Here is a 22,164-nt window from a genome sequence, read left to right as displayed (position 1 = left end):
TCTTCTCAAAAGTCAGCTCACTTTCAAAAAAACGTAAAACCCGTAAAGGATGCGATAGATTTCTCTTCGTCCAATTTCAAAGACTTCCTATTTTGTTAAGAATTTATTGAACTGACACTTTTAATAGAGTTGCCGTGAACCGAGACGTTTTTATCGATCATGTGTAAGAAATTCCGCTGATGTTATAAATTATAAAAGCGAAGATGAAGTGTTGCGATTTTCATATATTACCTAAGAAGACAGTATCGCCAAATTTTTTCCGAGAGGTAGGTGCGTTTATAAAAGTTAGTTTGGCAATTTGCGATTTTCTCATAAATTTGCTTCCGTGGCGCCTGTTTCCTGAAATAAAATCTACATCGTCTGCAATTTAATTCGATGAATAGAAGCGGCCCGAGAGGATTGCTCGACCTCATCGGCATACATCTGAGTAAAAAGTCACGATATTGATCACGGTGCATTCACCGTTCGAGCATTTAATTATTTCCGATCCTCGTGATAGTTCATACGTCAATATGTCGCCAAGCTTAACAAATACCACCTTGTTAGAGCTTCCTGCAACTCCTCGTTATACCTCTTGCATGTAATTCCTAACCGCACAAAGCCACGAAAAATCCCCATCAAAAATTTATCACCTCCTTCTACTTCAAACTTTGTAAACTTCCAATAACACATCAAGAATTGAAAGCATTTTATATTTTGAAGTTTGCTCGGCTTGTTTCTTTTTATTTGTGGCTCGACTCTAATTCAAATGCGAAAAGAAACGTGACGCAATTGCCAAAAATGGAGCGAGATAAAAAAGGGATGGTAAATTTGAGTGCAGTCGAGGTCGTGGATTCATAACATGCCGGGTCGAAGAAGTTGCCTTAACTCAATATTCAGGCAAACTTGGCCGAACGAATTTAAAATTTTATTTGTGGAGGATTGGAGAGTCTTATGCAAGTCGGGAAGAAGTTGCTTGCAAAGACTGTAATTTAATTACGCTGTAAAATTTAATGTTCATATTTAGAAAATTATATTCATGGCGTAATTCTGTTCGTAGGAAGATTGTTCCTCGGGTTAGATAGACTTTATTCTTTTTTTTATAGCCAGTCTCTAGGTTTCATTACTTGTTACGATAGAATAAAACTATTACTATGAACACTTTGCCATCATTTTTACATTGTATTTTTCTTACGGAAATTTTCATACCACAATTTTTAACAGTTGAGTGACGAGAATACATTTTGAACTACGAACTACAAAATCACTAAAAATTACTAGAACTAAAAAATGAAATAAATATCCTACATAGATTATTTACTAAGTCAAGAGTAGACGATGAAGTGCAATCTGAGAATCAACAATGAAATAACTTAAGGAAAGAATTTTCGAAGAGGAAAATAAAAAATGGCAACAAAATAAAAAAATATCTTTTTCACCGGGATATTACAGAAGAAGTGGAAACATCTTATTTTTTGTATTGAAGCGGTATAGAAAATTTCTGGTGGGCTCTTTAGGAACACAGTCCGACAAATTCTGTTTTATGATAACCTCTAGAAAAGAAAAACTAGGTGGCTTAAATGACATCCAGCAGCGACATGCGCCGCAAATTCAAGGGGGGCGCGGTCCGCACACGTGCGAACAAAATGAACAATATTTAAAACAGATAAACAACGGAAAAGTGTATTCTCATCAATGTATATACTTAACTTTGATTGTTTATGTTTATACATCGAAAAAATATCACGATTACGCACGTAGCAATTTGTTTGATTTGAATGAGTTTGTCTGTTCAAAACATAGAACTAAAATTATAAATTACGCTAATATTAATTAATATTAAATATAGACCGGCGCAACATTACTGTGTTCTCACGTTTTCGAGAAAATAGGTTGACTCGTTCCTAATTTGATTAATAAAGAATTAGAGAGTGATTAATTGTATGAAATTTATTTTATCTAATGAAAAAAGAAAAGCTGCCGCCGCCGACTTTAAAGCCCGGACCTTTCATCTGCCAGGCAGCCACGTTAGCACTGAACCATCAATTCGCTTGTATAAATTCGTATTATGTGTGTAAAGAACACGGATTAAACAATAAACAAATATAATAATAAAACTAAAAATTGGTCGAAAGTTGTTTCGACAGAACTTCCCTCGCTCCTGAAATACAATGATAATTTTTTTTGAGTCACCCTGTATATGCAAATCCAAAAAAATATTAATGAAATGATAAATTACAAGTACAGACTCATTATATTTTGTATATTTTAGATAGGATTTATTCGGCAAACTTTTGAGTTGACGTCATCGATTTTTTGGAGGGGATAAGCAAATATATTTTAACTAAAAATTTATTATGCTCTTTATAACCTTAAAACATCTGCAATATTTCAAAGCATTCGGTTTTGTAGATTCCAAATTAAATGTCAAAATGTTGTTTCCTAATTTTGATTTTTTTTTCAAAAATCTGGACATCTCAGGTAAAATCTCAATTCGGAGTCATAAAGTACATGTATAAGACTATGTTATTTGATACAATTTAGAAACCAATTACTATGTACAATTTTGAAGTGACGTCATCACATTAGTGGCGGAGATGGTTAGACACATTTTGGTTAGCGTTTTACCATCTACATGATATACTTAATATAAATACAAAATTTGACAACAATCGGCCCAGTACTTTTGGAGATTATCTGTGGAATAAAAATCCGCGACGGCAGACAGACAGACAGACAGATGGAAATGGGAGACCTATTTCTTCGTCCTCTAGGGGTCATGATAGGTCGAGAAAATGCAAAAGTAGAGTGTCGGCCGACGGACTAGATTACAATACTTCCTTTGCTTATGCTCGGGAAGTAATAAACAAAATCAAGGTAGATTCATTAATCACACGTATGGAAAAACGATACCATTTTTTCGTATTCTAGGGATCATCAAACATCAAGCAAACATGAAAATAGCCGGTCGTCCGATCGACCCTATTACAAAACATACAAATTTGAATGTTATTAGAAAGAACTTACTTAGTCCTTGAAAAACAACAAACCAAATCGAGTTTTTTTTTTAGAAAAAAGTATGTACAAACAAAACCAGGCACATTGTAAGAAAAAAAAGTGGTCCATGAGGTCCATCCCCCTTTAAAAATACAGGCGGATTCATAAACCACAAGTACGTCATTTGATAAAATTTAAACAATATTTACCATGCACAATTTTGGGGTGACGTTATTAATTTGGTTGTTGGGATGATGCAGCAAATTTTGGTTAGCGTTTTACCGTCTATTTATATTAGGCCCATTGTATCGGAGATTATGTGATAAACAATTATCGGCACAGACGACAAGCATACAGAAATGGTAAATCTATTTTTTCATATTCTAGGGGTCATGAAATTCGATGGATTGACCCTATTACAATATGGGGTGTTCAATTGAAAAAGTGATCAAGTTGGCGTCGATTTTGTGTAAACATTGTGAAGTATGACTATAATGAACCTCAAATGTAATCGATGACAGCTGAAATACTGATTATACACAACAGTATGAATTAATAAAACACATACGTTTTTCGCTACGTTTTCTTTTATCAAACATGCAATACCAACTTGATGACTTTTTCAATTGAAAAACTGTTACTTCCTTACGCCCGAAAAGTGAAAAAGTATTTTCAGAAAATCCCACACCCCTTAAATACAACCGAACAAATCTAGTATTTTTGAAAAATTATAAAACTTGATTTTGCAAAATTCTATTTATTTTATGATAACCCCTATAAGTAAGTACCCGGTTCGAACAGGCGGCAGAAAACAAGTCCGCCGCTTCACCAACGAAGGCGGGTGGGATTTTATGCGGAGATTATCCGATACACGTTGAAAATCTTGCACAGAAAAATTGTTTGTGCAGCAACTGTGATAAAATTCAAGGCAGATTCATAAACCGGCAGTACAGGAGTATATTATTTTATAAAATTTAAATAACCTTTACCACACAAAATGATGAGGGATTATTAATAAATTTTGGTTTGCGTTTGACATCTACAACATGATATTTTTAAAGCATATAAAATTTGACATTTGTTAATCGGCCCAGTAGCTTTGGGAGAGGTAATGGTCTGTCTAATGTAGGTCCACAGATACAAACAGACGGCAACGAGACGGAAAAGGAAGAAATATTTTTTCACGCTCTAGAGGTCATGAAACGTGGGGAAAACATGAAAATTGAAGTGCTAATTTTAAGAACTGATTTATCCCTAATTTTTGCTGTTATGATGGGCGATGATGACTCATCGAAGCGGAAGTGACGATGGGTATTCCAGAAAGATCTCGATTATGGAAACTCTAGAAGGAGAGTATGGCTTCAAATAGAGGCCACCTTCGGGAACGGAGGATTTAGTCGAGTCGAGTCCAACGAGTGTCGAGAAAATTCAGTCAAGTTGCGCCGGAATTATTTTGTACATAATCGCTCTGTAATTAGTCTTGTAAATTCGAGTTGCTAAGAAATAAATTGTAATATAACCTCCTTTGCATGTTTTTTTATTAATAAAATAATGTTCTTTCTAAAACAAAATCAGGAATTAAAAAAAGAAAGAAAGAAAGTTTTTTTTTTATTTGTAGAAGGAATCACCGATGGAATATCCCATGGATACGCGAACTATTGTCTTATCGACCATTTTATGAAAAAAACGAAAATGTTGAGCTGTGTGAAAAATATTGATTAACATGCAAGATCCACGAGGACACAACATCTCGCTCATCATGCGAGGTTAACTCATTCATATTTAACATCGCCAGCTTTGATCGCTTTATTAACTTTTTGTGTGAATAATCCGTTTGTCAAACTTCTTTATCCCAATTTTTTTATTTGTACCCTCCCTCTTAACGATAATTATTCTATGCTGCTTTTAGTTAAGCTACTTAAGGTAGTTCCTGTAATATACAGTTAGAATAGTGTTGGCCTTAGTCGACAACCTTGACTTACGTATTCTTTTCGTCTACACCTCTTGCATTGTTTCCATACATATTTCTTCTACATTCACAATGCAATGTTCATTTGTTTTATTCATATCATAGCACTGCGTTTCTTTATATACACGAAATGTGAAAAAGAAAAACAACATAGTTCGGTTGTTCCAATGTTTTTACAATCTCGGCTTCGTCTCAAACTTTCGTAAGCCTCCGCTTCGTTACGAATTTATTTACAAATCTGATTTTACCTGGGTTGTAAAACAACTCTTTTTTAAAGAACTTTTTCGTAAAATCTTTTTAACTGAACGCCTATTTTTTCTAGTTAAGTATAATATATAGTAATTTATAAAGTACCTGCAATGTACAGGTAGAAAAATATTTTACTTGTCTTATTTACGATATTTTCTCGTTTCCTAGAATATGAAAAAGTAAGTCCCTGTTTCCGTCTGTCTGTCGTCTGTAGGGTTTTAAAACTACTGGACTGATTGTTGTGAAATTTGAGGTATATTTTAGGATTATCATGTATACATACAATCAAAATTTCTGTGATAATTCCATCAAAAACTAGATGATCTCATCTCAACATTTTTAGACTTGGAAAAAATCACTTTCGATACTTTTTCGGGAAGGTGAAGTTGCTAATAAGCTAAAATATTGGTGGATGCGCGAAATTCCAAAATTGCGGTCGATGTTTTTGCACGTTCTTTAAAAAATAATTTTGTAGTAAAAAACGGGATTGCACCCACGTAAATTTAGAAACTCATCTTATGTTGTCAGATTACATGTACACACAAACTTTAGCTAGCTTTAGATATTCACACTGTAAATTGTGCCGGCCTGTGGTAATGAGAAACCGGTGGCGCTAATGTATTTGTGTCGACAGTAATTATTCGAATATGAAAATCTTAATTACACCAATTTAAAGAATCCGCGCTAATTGCATCTGCTTTTGTGCATTCCCCCTTGCACGCCACGGCCAATTTGAAAAATTATTTGATCGTCCTGTTGATAAAATGTTCACTACTTAATGTGTAGAAATTTAAGAATATAGATTTGAAAATTCAGGAAAAACTATCGCTATCGATCACGCGATCTGATGATTACCATAAATGCTTTAAAAGTGGTCGGCTTGGCCTCTTTCTTGCTGCCTCATTACATGCCATCAAGCACTATTTTAGGAAGAAACTGAGAATATCGATATCTCTGACGGGAAGTATGAATTCGAAATTATTAAAATTAAATCCGGCGATTTTTCATTGTAATTATCGGGCAGGCAGTTTATCATCGGATTATAAGTCCACTAATAAAATAAAAGATGACAAAGTGTAACTCAGTTCGATGTTTAGGAGTTTCGGAGATCTATAAAAGAAAAGTTTAGTAAAGCTTGTTGTGTAACCTGCCTGCTCCTGACACCGCCAAACAAGTTACTTTTTAGGGTTTTCTTCTTTTGTTAACTTTTGCCGCGATCTGCGGCGGTTTTTGTGCTTTTCACAGAACTCGTATTAGTTCAGCCACAATTGATGCTGACACTTGGCGCTTTGTCTTTTCAAGTCGGAATAGGTGAATAATCCGTCAAGGAAATCGCTTTTCCATCAATGCACTCTGCACTGCTTTCCAGTAATGTAACGTGCTGCACAGTCACAAGTTCTTGCTCGTTACCAAACTACGTGTATTACCGGCGTTTACAGAACAAAAAGATAAAACTTCAACTAAACTGATGGACAAAAATGTTCTCTTTTAAAATTGTGAGTTCAATAAATTCCCGACAAAGCGCAGTCTTTAAAACCGAAAAAGAAATCTATCGCCTCCTATACCAGTCAAACTTTCGAGTCGAAAGACGTGATGCAACACCCAACAACTTTTTAAAGATTGAGTGCATTTCAGTGAAGTTAGAACAGTGGAAATGTTCAAATTAACGACGACTTTTGTAAAATTTTAAGCAGCTTTTCTGGGAATCCATTTATATTTATAGGTTTTTTATTTTTAGACCAAAGTAGTAATTTACGAATCGTTGGAAGCTACGAGACCATAATTTATTCAATTAGAACTTCTAAGTAGTCCACTATAATGATAATCCAGAACCAAAAAGGCACTCGTAAGCGCGTAACGGCTCTTTTAATCGTACCTCCGAGGGTTTTAATTATCTCACCATAAGGCATGCATAGGTATTACTAGAACGGTACAGCGAAATTGCATGTTGTAATAATAACAATCATCCCTCTTTTATGAAACTCGTATAGCCGTCAATCAAAAAACATGCGATATCGTGAAGAATGTAACATCTAGCGTTAGTACCTCATAATCAGACATTATAGAGATGAATAGCATGTGATTCGTAAATTGCCTTCGACTTCGTTGTGATAGCCTTGGAACGAAGGTGTCAAAACCAAGTTGTAACTAGGTTGGTCTGTGAAAGAATAGTTGATGTTTGAACGGTCTTTATTCAAATGTAGAGATAAAGTCGTAAAGTACACAAGGCACTCGAGAGCAGCGAAAATTACTTTAGAGGAACGAATATGTTGGATAGGCTTGCGATAATGGCTTGGTACAGCTGGTTTAAAATGGCATGCAGAGAATGCAATATTCGCTTGTTAATTGCACAAGCTGAAACTAGAGTCTCACTGCTTCCTTAGTCGAAAAGAGGCGAAAAGTTTTGATCTACAGTATCACTTTTGCAGTATGCAGCGGTGGGATTGCTAATGGGGTAGCAACATTTTACCTTACTTGGATATTTGATTTTATGTGCCAGCTATATTGCAGTTTCATTATATTTGCTCGTTTATCATAAAGTTGGGAATTGCACGAGCTTTGACTTGGAGTAATCGGAGCTTACAACTGTAATTTCTAGATGACTTGGGTGTGGAATTACTAATTAGTAAAGCGTGCTGGCTTTAATGGGAGAATTTTGAAAATATAGTTGCTGAAGGATCGATAGTTGCCGTTCTACGGAAAACTGTTGCCCTGTTAAAAAAGTCGGTATGATTTGAGACAAAGATCCGCTTAACTTATTCAAAAAAAAAGTAGTTTTGGGAATTATGAACCGACTCCAGAGACCCACCATTGGTTACAACTTCTAACAGTTCGTGATCAGGTTAGTTCGCAATTTTGTTCAACACGAAGCCTTCTCACAAATATATTTTCAGGCATATAAAATCGGACTGCAATTTTCTGTATAATAGAGTGCATAGTGCACTGTAGTATAGCAGATTGTTATTCGAGTCCATTTCACCCTTTATTTTTAAACGTGACGTTGCACCACTTCATGTCTCGAAAAATGCAGAAACCGCCAGAATTCCAAAGCGTGCAATATTCGCATTTCAAAGCTCTCAAGCCACATACTCGAGATCGAAGGTCTGTGAAAATTCTAGGACCCAAAGGTAAACGAGCTCATCTAAGGAAGAACTGACAAATGTGTTAAATTGGTGCTGATGATATCGATCAATTCTGTCGGCAGTTTGTTCGAAATTCACAGAAATCAAATATCAATACGTAACGGCAATGTTTATTCATATTTTATTTACCAGGTTTAATTAATAATTAGATGCTGTAGCTGAGCGATGTGTACTGCCGGGCATAATAACCGCTAATGAGAATACTGAAATCAAAATTTGGAACTGATGAAATTTGTGGAATTAATTGTACTTATCCAATTAGTTAAAATTAGTTGCAAATTAATGATCGGGTTAAAATGAAGGGTCAGAAATTCCCAAGCGGGTTCGATTTATAAATGGATTTTGTTTCAAGTGATTTAAAGTGAGACCAACAAACTCTCCACAAACGTCTTCAATGACAAGTGGATGGTCAAAATGTCCGATTTTTTTTTTCAAAATGTTGTCAGAAGGTTATTTCAACAGTTACTAGAGAAAACATCAATAAATGTTCTAAATATGTAACATCCAATTTATTTATTTATTATTTACTGTTATAAAAATTCATATCTTGCCACTGAACGAGAGTTTGTTATTAAATAATTAATGAATCAAGAATAATAAACAGCTGAAAAAGTCGCAACAACGTGTGGGAGCAGTTCAGAAAGGAAAACAGTTCGTTGTGACCTACTAAAACCTTGCATCCGTTTTATACAGCATTTGTGACTTAGAATTCCTCGGTAATTTTTTTATTTATTGATCGGGATTCGTCCTCGGCAAAACAATTTCCTTCTATTTTAGAAAAAGTGAGAGATGCATGGGTATAATATGAAACTAAAAAAGACTCTCCAATGATGTTTTTAACTTCCACCATCGTTATAAAAATAACAACCTAGTTTTGTATTTCAAAAACGAATGAGCACAAAATATAAAAAATGTATTTTAAAGGTTCGTCTTTCAACTCCGTATTAATATTCAAGATTCTACAGACAAACTTTCATTGTTTTGCGAATAATAGGTTATCTTCAAAATATCTACAATAATCGCTGAGCTAAGAAATACATTACTGGGTGTTCCATACATCTATTTTTGCTACTAAAACTGTGATTTCTAATAATGCACACTATTTAGTAATTACGTTGGAAATGAGGTAAGTTGTATGGCATTCCGTTATCAAGGAAAATAAATTTAATCTAGCTGTTGACGTGTAGGTACAATTTTATTTTTAACTTAGCAGTATTACCCCCACTGGGATTATCACAGAGCGGGAGAGGGTAGGTTTCGTCAATTCAACTACGAAGGAAATGCTTTCAAGGAAGCCCTGTATCATTAATAAACATGATGGCATTTTCTTCATTAAAAATTCATGTTAGCGGTAAACTCGCAATAAAAAAAGTACTTTCATCTCATTATCATTTTAACTGTGTAACTATGTGGTTAAATCTGTTTGAACCAAAAATACTAAATTGTGTTGTATCTGACGAAATGACAGACCTTTAGTCGCGAAAAAAAAGCAATTCTAAGTACATTACATTGATTTTCCTCATATATATGAAAATCTGTTAACATTCTAGTGTATTTTTAGTAAGAATAATAAAAATAACATAAGTAAGAACACTGTGTATCATGTGCCTTAGTTGTATTAAGAATCCCCAGAAGAAATGGTTAAAATGGTTCCTTGTTAGCTCACGTTTCAACTCTAAAGTTGAACTTGACAAAATTTTGAGATGAAGGCATACATTTTTAATTTCCCCGGAAAATGTTTTTAATAAAGGTTATTTAAATTTTATAAAATAACATATTCCTGTACTGGTGATTAATGAATTTACCTTGATTCTGTTTTTTATTATTAGGTATATTTTTTATTGATCAAATCAAGAACGGTCCATCCTGTTTTCCCGAAAATTTGAAAATAAGTACTGTTATTGTTAGTGTTACACTGCACCCATTCAAATTGTTATGTGTCTTTGCTAAAATGTTGATGATGTCATAACCTTCTTTACCTGTAGTTTAATAGTCCATACTAGTTTTATTTTACTTATGGGAGAGGGGTATCATAAAAAAATCGTCATATTTTGGTTCAGTGGTTCCAATTTTGACAATAATCTTGGTGCATACTTTAAGTTTAAAAGTGATTGGTTCAGTAGTTTTAGAGATGATTGAATCGATTTAATAAATTTCGAATAGATAGATAATCTGTTGGTTACAAGACTTCTTGTAATTATGGCCTGCAAAGTATAGTATGTTGTTGAACTATATTGAATCAGTGAACATAGAGCTATACCTACCAACGTTACAAAAAGTAACACAATTTCTACTTTCCGAGCGTAAGCTAAGGAAGTATACTAATCGAGTTCATCAGACCATTGGCCACTTTTATGTTTTTTAGAGGTTTCATGACCTCTTAAAGTACGAAAAAAGTAGTCTCCCGTTTACGTCTGTTTGTCTATCTGTCTGTCTGTCTGTCTATCTGTCTATCTGTCTGTGTATACATTTTTATTAGACACGTAATCTCCGAAACTACCGACCGATTGTTGTAAAATTTTGTACGTACATATATTAGGAATATCATGTTGATGGTTAAATGCTAACCAAAATTTTGCTAATCATCTCCACCAACAATTTGCTGACGTCATTTCAAAGATTTATATGTTGTTTCGATTTTACTGTTATAACAAAAATATAGTCGTGTAAGTGTGGTGTACGAATCCGCTTTGAGTTTTTCCCTAACCGTCCAAATTTTTACAAAAACATAATGCACGGTATAATAACGGTTTACCATTAGCATCCTGTAGTAACGAGTCAGGAATGCGGATCGGACGACGCGCGTTCGATTCCACACTTGGCCTTTCGTTTTTTCTTTTTTTTCTCATTTTTTCTCTCACATTGTGTATTATCTATGTTTATGACGCCACAACAAATTTGTTATTGATAAAATAACCCCACTTTCTCGAAAAGGTGGGAATACTCTTTATTTAAAATGTAAAATCTTCTCGGGGACCCCAAATGTATTTTTTTAAGAATGTGAAACCTTCTCGGGGATCCCATCTGTCCTTTTTTAAAGAAGGTGAAACCTTCTCAGGGACCCCAAATGTATTTTTTTAAGAATGCGAAACCTTTTCGGGGTGCCAATTGTCTTTTTTAAAAATCTAAGACCGCCGGGGGGGGCCTAAATATTTTTTTTTAGAATGTGAAACCTTCTCGGGGGTCCCAACTTTTTTTTTTAATGTAAAACCTTCTCGGGGGCCCCAAATGTCTCTTTCTTTAATGTAAAACCTTCTCGGGGGCTCCAAGTGTCATTTTTTAAGAATATTAAATCTTCTTGGACCTCCCAACTATCTTTGTGTAATAGGGCAAAACCTTCTTTTTTTCTATTACATTGTGACTAATACCTTCTGTATTGTTTTTACTCCATAGAGATTATCACGAAAAAGTAAAATTCCGCAAAATCAAATTTTATAATTTTTCAGAGAAGAAGTATTTGTTGGACTGTACTTCAGACGCGAGGGAAGTGCTGTCAGTGTAAAAATAAGTGCACGTGAAAATTGATATCGGCCTATTTCACAAGGCAATTAAGTTTTGTTGAAAGATAACTAATTACATTTATTAGATTTTAGAACATTTAAAAAAAAATTTATTTAGCAAATTTTTAAAGTGACGTCATTAAAATTGTGGTAGGATAGATAGATAAATTTTGGTTAGCATTCTAACAGGCTGTTGGAAAGATAGACCTCAAAGTATGGTGCAGCGGTTTCTCAGATAAATTGTAAAAATTTTGTTGTACAATTATCAATTTTTTTTCAAACATCGTACAAATGTAGGGTTAAAAATATGTATACACTGATGAACTATAAGTTTTTTTTTGAAAGATTGCCAGTGTTTGCGTTGACCTTACAAGGCCTGCAAGTTTTCAGACAGTAGATACAGTAAATTCTAAGTTAAATTATGTCTATAAATTTCCAAGTAAAATTTTGGTTTTTTTTCCCAAAAATCCGAATATCTACCAATAAGTAAAAAAAATACAGTGCATTAATAAACTATAAATACTCATGGTTATTTAATTCGCCTTATTTTATAAAATTTAACCACCGACAGCGACAATCGTTTCTGTAGTTTCGGAGATTACATGTGTATAGTCCGTTTACTGAACAGATAGAGCTATCAAGTGCGCCCGTGGTACCAAAGTGGGTGCCTGCTTATAAATGCATTTTATATTTTCCTTCTTTTTTTTTTAAATAACATACAGATGGAATCAGGCATCGAAATCAAATTTGCATGTGTAATATAAGCAAAAATAAATTTAAAACACATTTATTTCAAAGAATTTCAATCGAAATGTTATTATCATATGGTAATCAGTGCCACGGTATTCAAACCGAATCATATTGTTAATGCGGATATTTTTATCACTCAATAACAAGTTTTAAATTTTTAAATTAGAAAAACCGCAAATCAAACTAACAGTAAAGTTTTGTGGTAAATTAATGCACGATTTGGTAACAAAGCCAACTTAATAGAAGTATGTATCAATAACTAATAAAAATACAATTTGATTTTGATTTTAAAATTAAACTTCGAATCGGTATCTGATTCCCCCAGAATTAAAATCAAAGGCTTGCAGAGGTTTTCTATTTAAAAATAAAGTTTTAAAAAATGATAGGGAACTGACAACGAGCACAAGTTGACCCAAGCGGAAAGGACCAATATTAGGATTTTACAAAATCACGTGAAGATCACGCACTTTTACAACTCCATCTGTTCGGTAAACAGAGTATAATAAAACCGATAGATGACAGACCTACGGATGGAAACGTGCGATCTCTTTTAAATGAAAATTACAAAATATCGAGCAAACACTGTTCGAAGCACGTAGCTTCCGTTAAACCTCTAAAATTGTTTTAAAAACACCTCAGAACCACTATTTTAAAAATAGTTCGAAAAGACAACACGCTGCTGAAAAATTAAATTACTGAGACTTTACAACCCCGGAAGCTGTCAAGCTTTACTCTTGTCTAAGAACAACGCACGTAGCACATTTATACAACAAACATCCTACAGGTAAACATGTGAATTCAGCAAAGCTCTCTCGTTGCATGTCCAGTTCCTCCTAAACCAGAAACCGCAACAATGCACATATTCTATACCGCAATTCACTAACTTTATCGTCTTTTGTTGTCAAAAGCACTCCTTCAATCTTAATCCCGCAATATTTCGTTAACTAATTCCGGAACGAGCTTTAGAAATCACATGTAAGTCAATAATATCGCTTCCAAACTTCCTCAAAGCTTCCCCGTAATTATCAAAAGTATCGTAAACGATAGGGATTTTCAAACGAATAATTAACTTAAGTGTAACATGGGTACAAAGTTTGAAGGCTCTATTTAAGGGCTTGCTCGGAAAATGTTGATGTATTGAGGCTAAAATGAGTGACCCAAGAGGAACCTTCCAAATTATCTCCTGTTCCGAGTGAGTTTGTCGCCTGTATCATCCCTCACGTTGACATTACAAGTAAAATATATCATTTCTCCAGTGACAGATGTCCTAGGACGTATTATCACTATCGCAGAAAGGTAACCCAGATCGATACGTGTAACTAACGGCGTTTTGTGAAAGTAACTTTATAGAGCGATATAAAATTATTACGTATCTCGTACATTTTCATATCGCGGGCTTAATATTTAAAGGAAATGTGCGCTGTAACTTGTTTATCGGCTCTAATAATGATACAAAATATAATATTCCCTGTCGTAAAATTCCTATGATAAAACGTTCTCTCGATGGCTCTTACGATATTAAGATTAATGAGCGCGTGGAATAAGAACCAATAGCGTCCGACAGACGTAATTCTGTTAAGATCGGTGAAAATAAAACCGGTCGAGGAGTCGCAATGCACCCTGTGGATCCCCTCGGGACGTATGAATTGATAATGTACGAGTTAAACTGACCCATTAATAGTGAATTAGAGCCAACTATTGCTAATGGGTTTAGTTCAACGATACTCCCAAAACGCAGAACAAGTAATTAGCGGAACAAACGAGGTTCATTCCGTGTCAATATTTGCAGATCGGACGGAAATTTTATTAAAAAAATATTGAAAAATAGGGTAATCGTCAAACTGGATTTTTACAGGTGTGTTATTTAACTATTTCCTCAAGGATTTGAAGCAGAATATCATAAGAAACGCAGATAAAAGAAACTTTTTTTAATTGTGTGGGGTCGAGTTATTTTTGAAATCAATAGCTTCGTTTTATGTCAAAGAATCTACATTTTACTTTCTCCGCTTTAAATGTTATTTTTAGGATCGAGTACAATTTCGCTGACTTGCCTTGAGTTAAAAAAAAATTAACTGGAATTTAACGAAATACGAAATAATAGAACTTTTGAATCTTCAATACTTTCAAGGTTATCGTGATCTATTGAAGAATATTATGTAGAAAAAACTGTTGTAATAATGTTGGATAAATAGGGTATCAGCATGGAATACATTTAAACTTCACATAATTTTAAGATGGATAAAAGTGTAGGGAAGGGTATATGAAAACTACTGTAAATTTCTCCTGATGTGTGATACTGTTGTAAATTTATAGACCTGATGAAGTTTATGGTGAAATAAACGAAACTAGTCGTTGACTTTTGACGTGAGTTCTGGTTCTTTCTCACCACGGAGTTTTTGCTATATACAAGTGTTTAAGTTTGTGAATAAACTTTTAGATCGTATTTTTTTGCTGATAGAAAATTTTAATAGTAGTATAAACAGCACTCAATCCCGCTTTTGAAACGAGTGTAAACTTTAGGGAACAAACTTGAATATCTCGTTAATATTTAATGGAATTACTAACAAGTTTGCTTTCAAATGTTAGAAAATATCTAAAAATTAACAACCACATAACGGTTATATTTAATTGTAAAAACTGATAAAAATAGAAGAAGTTTTATATAAAAAAGAAGGATAATACCACAGTGCGAGAAAATAGTCACTCATTCGCTAAGAGCACTTGATTCTTCCTATTATATTACTATAAAATGTTGTTACACAATTTAAATTTTTCAAGGCAAATTCATAAACCACAAGTATAAGTATAGGCTTATTTATTTTTAATTTTAACTACTGACAAACTGTCGTTCTTTCGCACTTCCACGCCAACGTTAGCTGATTTATTATATTCCCGGAGACAGCGAAGGACCTTCTCTAGCAAATTTCTAAAAATTGGAGGTCCTTTTCGAGAAGGTGTAAGGATAACGTAATAAGCTCCCACGAACTAATGAACCGAATAAAATGAGATAAAATCTGAGTCCAAGAGCGGAACTCTGCGAATAAGCAGAAATTGATGTTTCATTTGCATCTGGTTGTAAAACGTGCAACCTTCATAAAGTTGTGTTAAAAGAAAATCGACAACTTTGTAAATTAACATTTTCCTCGTGTTTATCATAAAAGTACGTAATATTTCAAAGGAAAATAAATTTTTGCATGAATAGCCGACGTAAAAGCAAATTAACCATTAATTATAATATTGCATGTGTATTTTACGAAATTATGTCGAATGTAAACAAAAATTTGTGCATGCATGCATTCACGATTCAGCGAGAAATCAATGTTAACGAAAATGTTCATTGTTTGATTCCTTTCATTATATTGTTTCAGTTTTTGGTGCGGATTATGCACTGAAAATTTCGATGCTAGTCATTTAAAATTTAATAGCTTCTGTATCTCTCCACCGGGTATTCTTGATGCTTGCTTAAAAAACATAAACACTCGAAACTTTCAGCTACTTTCAATTACGGTGTACATCTTGAAGCACTCTCAACTTAATTAAAACAACAATCCATTTAATTCTTACTCGAGTTTAATTATTATCCCCCATTTTGTAGGCAAAAATTAAAAATAAAGTACCACTTGAGGTAGAAATTGATTTCGTATTTATTTATCGAGCCGGATTAAGGAAGTTTATATTGGATTTGTGAGATGAGTTTATCTTGAAAAAATATTATAAGTTGTAAGTAATCCTTACCTGTAGACGAATTTATGGAGAAAAACCTCTCGGGACTTCCAGACGTAATCCTGTATGTTATTTTCTGATTAGGGTCCTTATCCTTATCCGAAGCTCGTATCTGAAGTACTGAGCTACCGGCAGGACTATCTTCAAGGATACTTGGGTAGTAGACCGCTTCATCACTTAACGGAACGTTATCGTTTTCATTTAAAACTTCTATATAGACCTGAAAAAAAGTTCGGTGTTAAGAAGGGATGTTTTTACGTTCGTACACTGAAAACAAAATTAACCTCGACGTTGTGTTAAAATTGGAACAAGAACTATAAGATCATTTGATAATGTCATTATTAATACTTTTTGACGATATTGTCTTAATAAAAGATTTGAATCAGGTGAAAAAATTATTGTTTCTATGTGTATTTGATAGGATATTTGGTGCACATTACAGTCGGTACTTCCCTTTTCGACTAATCACTATTGCCAAGAAATTTGGCAGACGGCTATCATAAACTAAGGTAATTATGAAATTTTCGGCTTGTAAAAAGTAACTAGATACATCAACATTTTTACAAAATCTTGGTACATTTTTGACAACTGTATAAAATAGCATCAGGGGTAGTTTAACTGTACATATATAGATTCTGCTAATGTGGAAGACAATAATAATTCCATTGCAGAAATCAACAGTTAGGAAAAATTCGTCGCCTGAGAACTTGTTTGATCCACAGACCGGAGTGTACTCAGGCCAATGTCGACTCTAAGCGTTCAGAATTTTTGCGGGAAATGGTTATTATTTAGATGCTTTTATTTACAAACATAATATCACATCTTGTATGTTTCACTCGATTTTGACATGCAACAATTTTTTTTGTTTAACTAAAAATTAATTCTTTAATATTGTGTTTGACAAAACATCCTAAATTAACAATACTAGTGGAATCATAATCATTCAATAGATTTTTTTTGGGAAAGTGCAGTTATTTTTAGGTTTTAGAAACATTGTGTTCTGTTTTGTATTAATTTTTACATATTTTTTGTCACAATTTTGGTGGTTTTTTATTTTCCACTCTTTTTCAATTTTTCGATTTTTCGACTTATCGACTCCTCGATTTCTCGATCTTTTGATTTTTCGATTTCTCGATGTTTCGATTTTTCGATTTTTGCATTATCCAATTTTTCAATTTTCCGATATTTTAATTTTTCAGTGTTTTAAATTTTCGATTTTTCGATTTTTCAATTCTCAATATTTTTATTTTTCAGGTTTTTCAATTTGTCGATTTCTCAATTTTTCATTTGTTTATTCTCCCAATTTTTGGATATTTTGTTCAATTTTGTGATTTTTTAGTATTTCGACTTTTCGATTTTTTGAGTTCTGGATTCTTCGATTTTTCGACTTTTTACTTTTTGGATTTTCAATTTTACGTTTTTAAAACTTCAGATTTTTCGATTTTTCGATTGTTTTAAAATTCGATTTCTCAATTTTTCGATATTTTAACTAAAATTGAAAAACCTAAAATTTTAAAAATTGTTTTAAAATTTTAGGTTTTTCGATTTCTTGAGTTTTCAGTTCTTCTGTATTTTAATTTTTCAATTTTCGGAATTTTTAAATTTTCGATTTTCCAATTTATTTTTTAATTTTTCGATTTTCCAATTTTTTGATGTTTCGAAATATAAACGGGCAAAATCGAAAAATCAAAAAGTTAAAAATGGAAAAATTGATAAATCGAGAAATCGAAATACCCACAAAACACTCGAAAAATTGAAAAATCTAAAGTTTAAAAAAATCGAAAAATTCAGAAGTCGAAAAATCGGAAAGTCGAAGAATCGAAATATTGAAAAATCTCAAAATTGAGAGAAATATCCAAAAATTGAGAAATTAAAGAAATGGAAAACTGAGAAATCGAAACTCTAAGAATTCGAGAGATGGGAAAATGAAAAATAGATGAAGATTGAGAATCGGAAAACTGAAAATTTAGCAAGGTCAAAAATTGAAAAATAGAAATACTGAAGAACTGAAAAATCAAAAAATCGAGAAATCGAAAAATCTAAAATTTAAAACATTGAACAATTAAAATATCGCAAAACTGAAAAATCGAGAAATCCAAACATTAAAAAAAACAAAAAATAAAAATTCGAAAATCCAAAATTTAAAAATCGAAAAACTGAAAAATCGACAAATCGAGAAATCGAAATCCCAGAATTTAAACCTTAGAAAAATTGAAAAAACCGATCACTGAAAAATTGAAACATCGAAAAATTGAAAAGCCCAAAAGTAAAAAACTGAAAAACCGAGAAATCCAAAAATCGAAAGACAGAAAAATTCAAAAACTGAGACATCGAGAAATCGAAAAATTAGAGGATCGAAAAATTAACAATCAAACCATGGAAACATCTGAATTCGATAAATCGAGAAATCAAAAAATTGAAAAATCGAAAAATTTTAAAAAAGAAAAATTGGAAAATCCAAAATTTTAAAATTCGGGAAATTGAAAAACTGAAATAAAAAAGAACTGAAAACTCGAGAAATCGAAAAACTTGAAATGTTAAAAATCAAAACATCGAAAAATTGAAAAATTGAGAAATCGAAGTATAAAACAGTCGAAAAATTGAAAAATCTAAAGTTGAAAAAAAAGAAAAAAATTGAAAATCCAAAAAGTAAAAATCGAAATATTGAAAAATTCCAAACCTGAAAGAAATATCCAAAAAATTGAGAAATTAAAGAATTGGAAAATTGAGACTTCGAAAAACTAAAGAAGCAAAGTCGAAAAATCGTAAGCTTAAAAAAATTGAAAAATTGAAAAATCGAAAACCTGAAAAATTAAAGACATGAAAAAATCGAAACTTTGGAAAGACGGAAAATGGGAAAATAAAAAAAAAGATTGCTTCAGAAATCGGAAAACTAAAAATTTAGAAACGTCAAAATTTGAAAAATTGAAAAATCGACATGTTTAAAAATCATAAAATTGCGAAATGCGAAATCGAAAAGTAAAAAAATCGAGAAATCGAAAATTTGAAGAATGAAAAATTTGAAAACGCCCAAAATTGAAATATTGAATATGGTGTATTTTAAGTTCAGGACTATGCTACTTTTTAACATTTAAATAACATTTATTCAATAAAATTGTAAGATGACATCATCAATTCCTGGGGGATAAATTTTGGCAAATGATTTAACATGCTTCCAACAACTATAAATTGGAATAACAACATTTTACAATTTAACTTTGGAAACGCAAAATCGAATGGTTGGAAATTTCGCAAACAATTTAAGGTTATCGTAAGCATGGTAAATCGATAATGAAACTTTATCTCCCCCCTTCCCCCGAATAGGTGACATAATCGTCAAATTTTGCCCAATACATCCCCTCTAAAATGTACAAAACCTTATAAGCCTAAACTTGGGGTTCATCAATGCATTCATATTTTTCTACTTTATAATTTCAAAGAAGCGGGATTTGTTTGACCGTACTTCAGAGGACAGCGAATTTCTGTCGAAATAATTTTCGAACAATTTTTCAAAAATTATGGTCAGTACGTCTATTTTGTGTAAAATTTCAAACCGCCATCACATCTTTAAAAATGATGAGAGTTGTCCTAATCTACTTCCAATAAAACAAGCTCCTCAAAATACCGTATGATTGAAAAAAAAAGTTCTATGGCATGAAATTTCTTTCTAAAATAATGATGTTGGCAACAGCAACGTTACCTCTGTTTAGTTGGACGGTTATGGTCAAGTTAACTGTCAAATAGCTGCCATGTCAACATAATTATGTATTTTAAAAATAAGTTTGCCACCAGAGGAGTTTGCCATCATGTGTACTAAGCTTTTGTGGTCAGATTTTTTCTGTTTCATTAATTTTACAGTTTATTTTTGCTAGTGCCGTACTTTTCTTTTCTTAGCGTTGGGAATACTTTTTGCCTATTATCTTTGGCAAGTGTATCCTTCCATTTTAAATTTCTGTTTTATAAGAGTGACGGCAGAAGATAAAAAACCGAATTTACTCTTCCTGTTGAATGGGGGGGGGGGGGGGGGGCTGTCTATACTTCGGAGATATTTTTTCCTTTCTATCCGCATGTTGTTAATTCTTGTAGCCTGGACCTTTGGCTAGCACCTGCAAGCTTTTTTCGTCAAAATGGTACTAAATTTACGAACGAGTCCAGCGGTTTCTAATTACACTGGCCTGTGAAAAATCGGCAGTTCTACCCTCTGAATTAAATGATCTTGTAAGCAAGAATATCTGGCTAAGTACCGTGATTTGATAATTCAAGAAACATCGTTAGACGCTCACATTAGAAATATAATAGATACATTGTTCGAATTGGCAGTGTCGACAAAGGGAAATCTCTTGGAAGACCTTCAATATCTGAGGAAGTTGTTGGTGATTTAAGACGACTTGAGCAGAATCCGTAAACATCTTTAACAAGATTTCCTTAGCTGTTAGGGGTTCCAATTGCAACATGAAATTGAGCAATGGGTCCAAAGTATTGACGAAAGGATATGTTATAAAACATTTTTGAAATTAAAAATAGAGTGAACATATGCCTTGAACAACATTTTCAACATTTACTGTGATATTTAATCGCAATAAATTTGTTGAAAGAATTAGTTTTATTTTTTAATAAGATGAAGCATTTAGGTAACCAGTTATACAGATGCGTGTGGTATTAATCGTGAGTCCTTGGGCATTTAGTAAAAATCCAAAAGTGAGAGGCGGCACGTTTGCATGACCTACTTCGACCCTCTAATCGTTTATAAAAACTCTCTAGTATCAATTAACCCCCTGAATTCAAACCTATTTTCAGAATTTCTCGATCAAATCAGGTTATGAGATATTGCGATTTGAATATACGAGTACTACGCCAGTTTAAAGTCTGGAATAAAATTCTCTCAATTTGTTTTGTAAATTTTTGATAAAAAAACTCAGACAGGTGAACAAAATCAATCAGCTGCTAAAGAAAAACAAAAACTTAAATATTTTTGGAAAGAAGCTTGTTTTCTTGTTCTGATTTGCATGTTTTAAAAATAGATGATGTGATAGAGAAATTTTGTTGGGAGATTTGGGTTTGGCACTGACTTTTCTTTGAGCCACTCCAGGGTTTTTTGTATCTGATCAATGTCAAACGTAGTGTTATGAACATCTAAGAAAATCTTAAAATTACAATGGTTTGAATTCATTTCCTCAAATTTGAAATAGAAAAAAAGGTATTAGACTCATTGTCTCTATTACAAACTGTCGTACAAATTAACTCTTTGATATTTCGAGTGCATTTTATGTTGGAAAGGTTTCCACTGGAGTTTCATTTACCTTGTTTTACATTTGCACTATTTTCTCTTTTCCTGTTAGCACATCTTATTTGCACAGTTGCATATCTGACGGAAGTTAAACTAAAAAATAACCCATTAAAACTATTTAAAACCTACAAATACATAACTTTACGAACTAGAAAAATACGAGTATTTTTTGTTTTGTTTTTTTAAATTTTCCATTTTGTTGTTCGGAAAAATGCATCGCTTTTAATTTTAATTAATAAATGTTAGTTGAATGATTAATTTTGACGTTGTTGTAAACGTATGTATTGAAATCGTGAACCTAACCGTATTATTACGGTAAACATGACAAGTGTCTATTGCACGTGCAACCGCAGCCATTTTTGTCCATAATCGAATTTACGCTAACCTCAACATAGATCGATACTTTCACCCAACCGCTCCGAGCGTTTATTAATCCCTAATTAATTGATGATACAAGAAGTTGTTAACTGCTCGTTTCTCAAGCAATGGGACGATATAAATCAGATTGGGCGAGTTAGCGAGCGATATATTGTCGACCAATTATACTGTGCAATAGTAATGTAGCGT

At 32.9% G+C, this 22,164-nt stretch overlaps 1 protein-coding gene across 6 annotated transcripts in view; it reads right to left on the bottom strand.

The window, feature by feature from the left end:
- Kug (kugelei) overlaps window positions 1–22,164 on the bottom strand; it is a 418,182-nt gene that overhangs the window by 61,581 nt on the left and 334,437 nt on the right. For all 6 annotated transcript variants that reach the window (XM_064053266.1, XM_064053261.1, XM_064053265.1 and 3 more), the window contains one exon: window positions 16,323–16,530. In XM_064053266.1, coding sequence (XP_063909336.1) covers window positions 16,323–16,530 — 208 coding nt within the window. The remainder of the gene's footprint in view (window positions 1–16,322; window positions 16,531–22,164) is intronic.

The sequence above is a fragment of the Zophobas morio genome, unplaced genomic scaffold (genome assembly GCF_036711695.1).
Source record: "Zophobas morio isolate AGI-343-1 ecotype UQ-CSIRO unplaced genomic scaffold, CSIRO_AGI_Zmor_V1 ptg000011l, whole genome shotgun sequence".
In the NCBI taxonomy this organism is placed as follows: Eukaryota; Metazoa; Arthropoda; class Insecta; order Coleoptera; family Tenebrionidae; genus Zophobas; species Zophobas morio.
The sequence above is the reverse complement of the archived record's forward strand: the minus strand, read 5'-3'. Positions and strand labels throughout refer to the sequence as shown.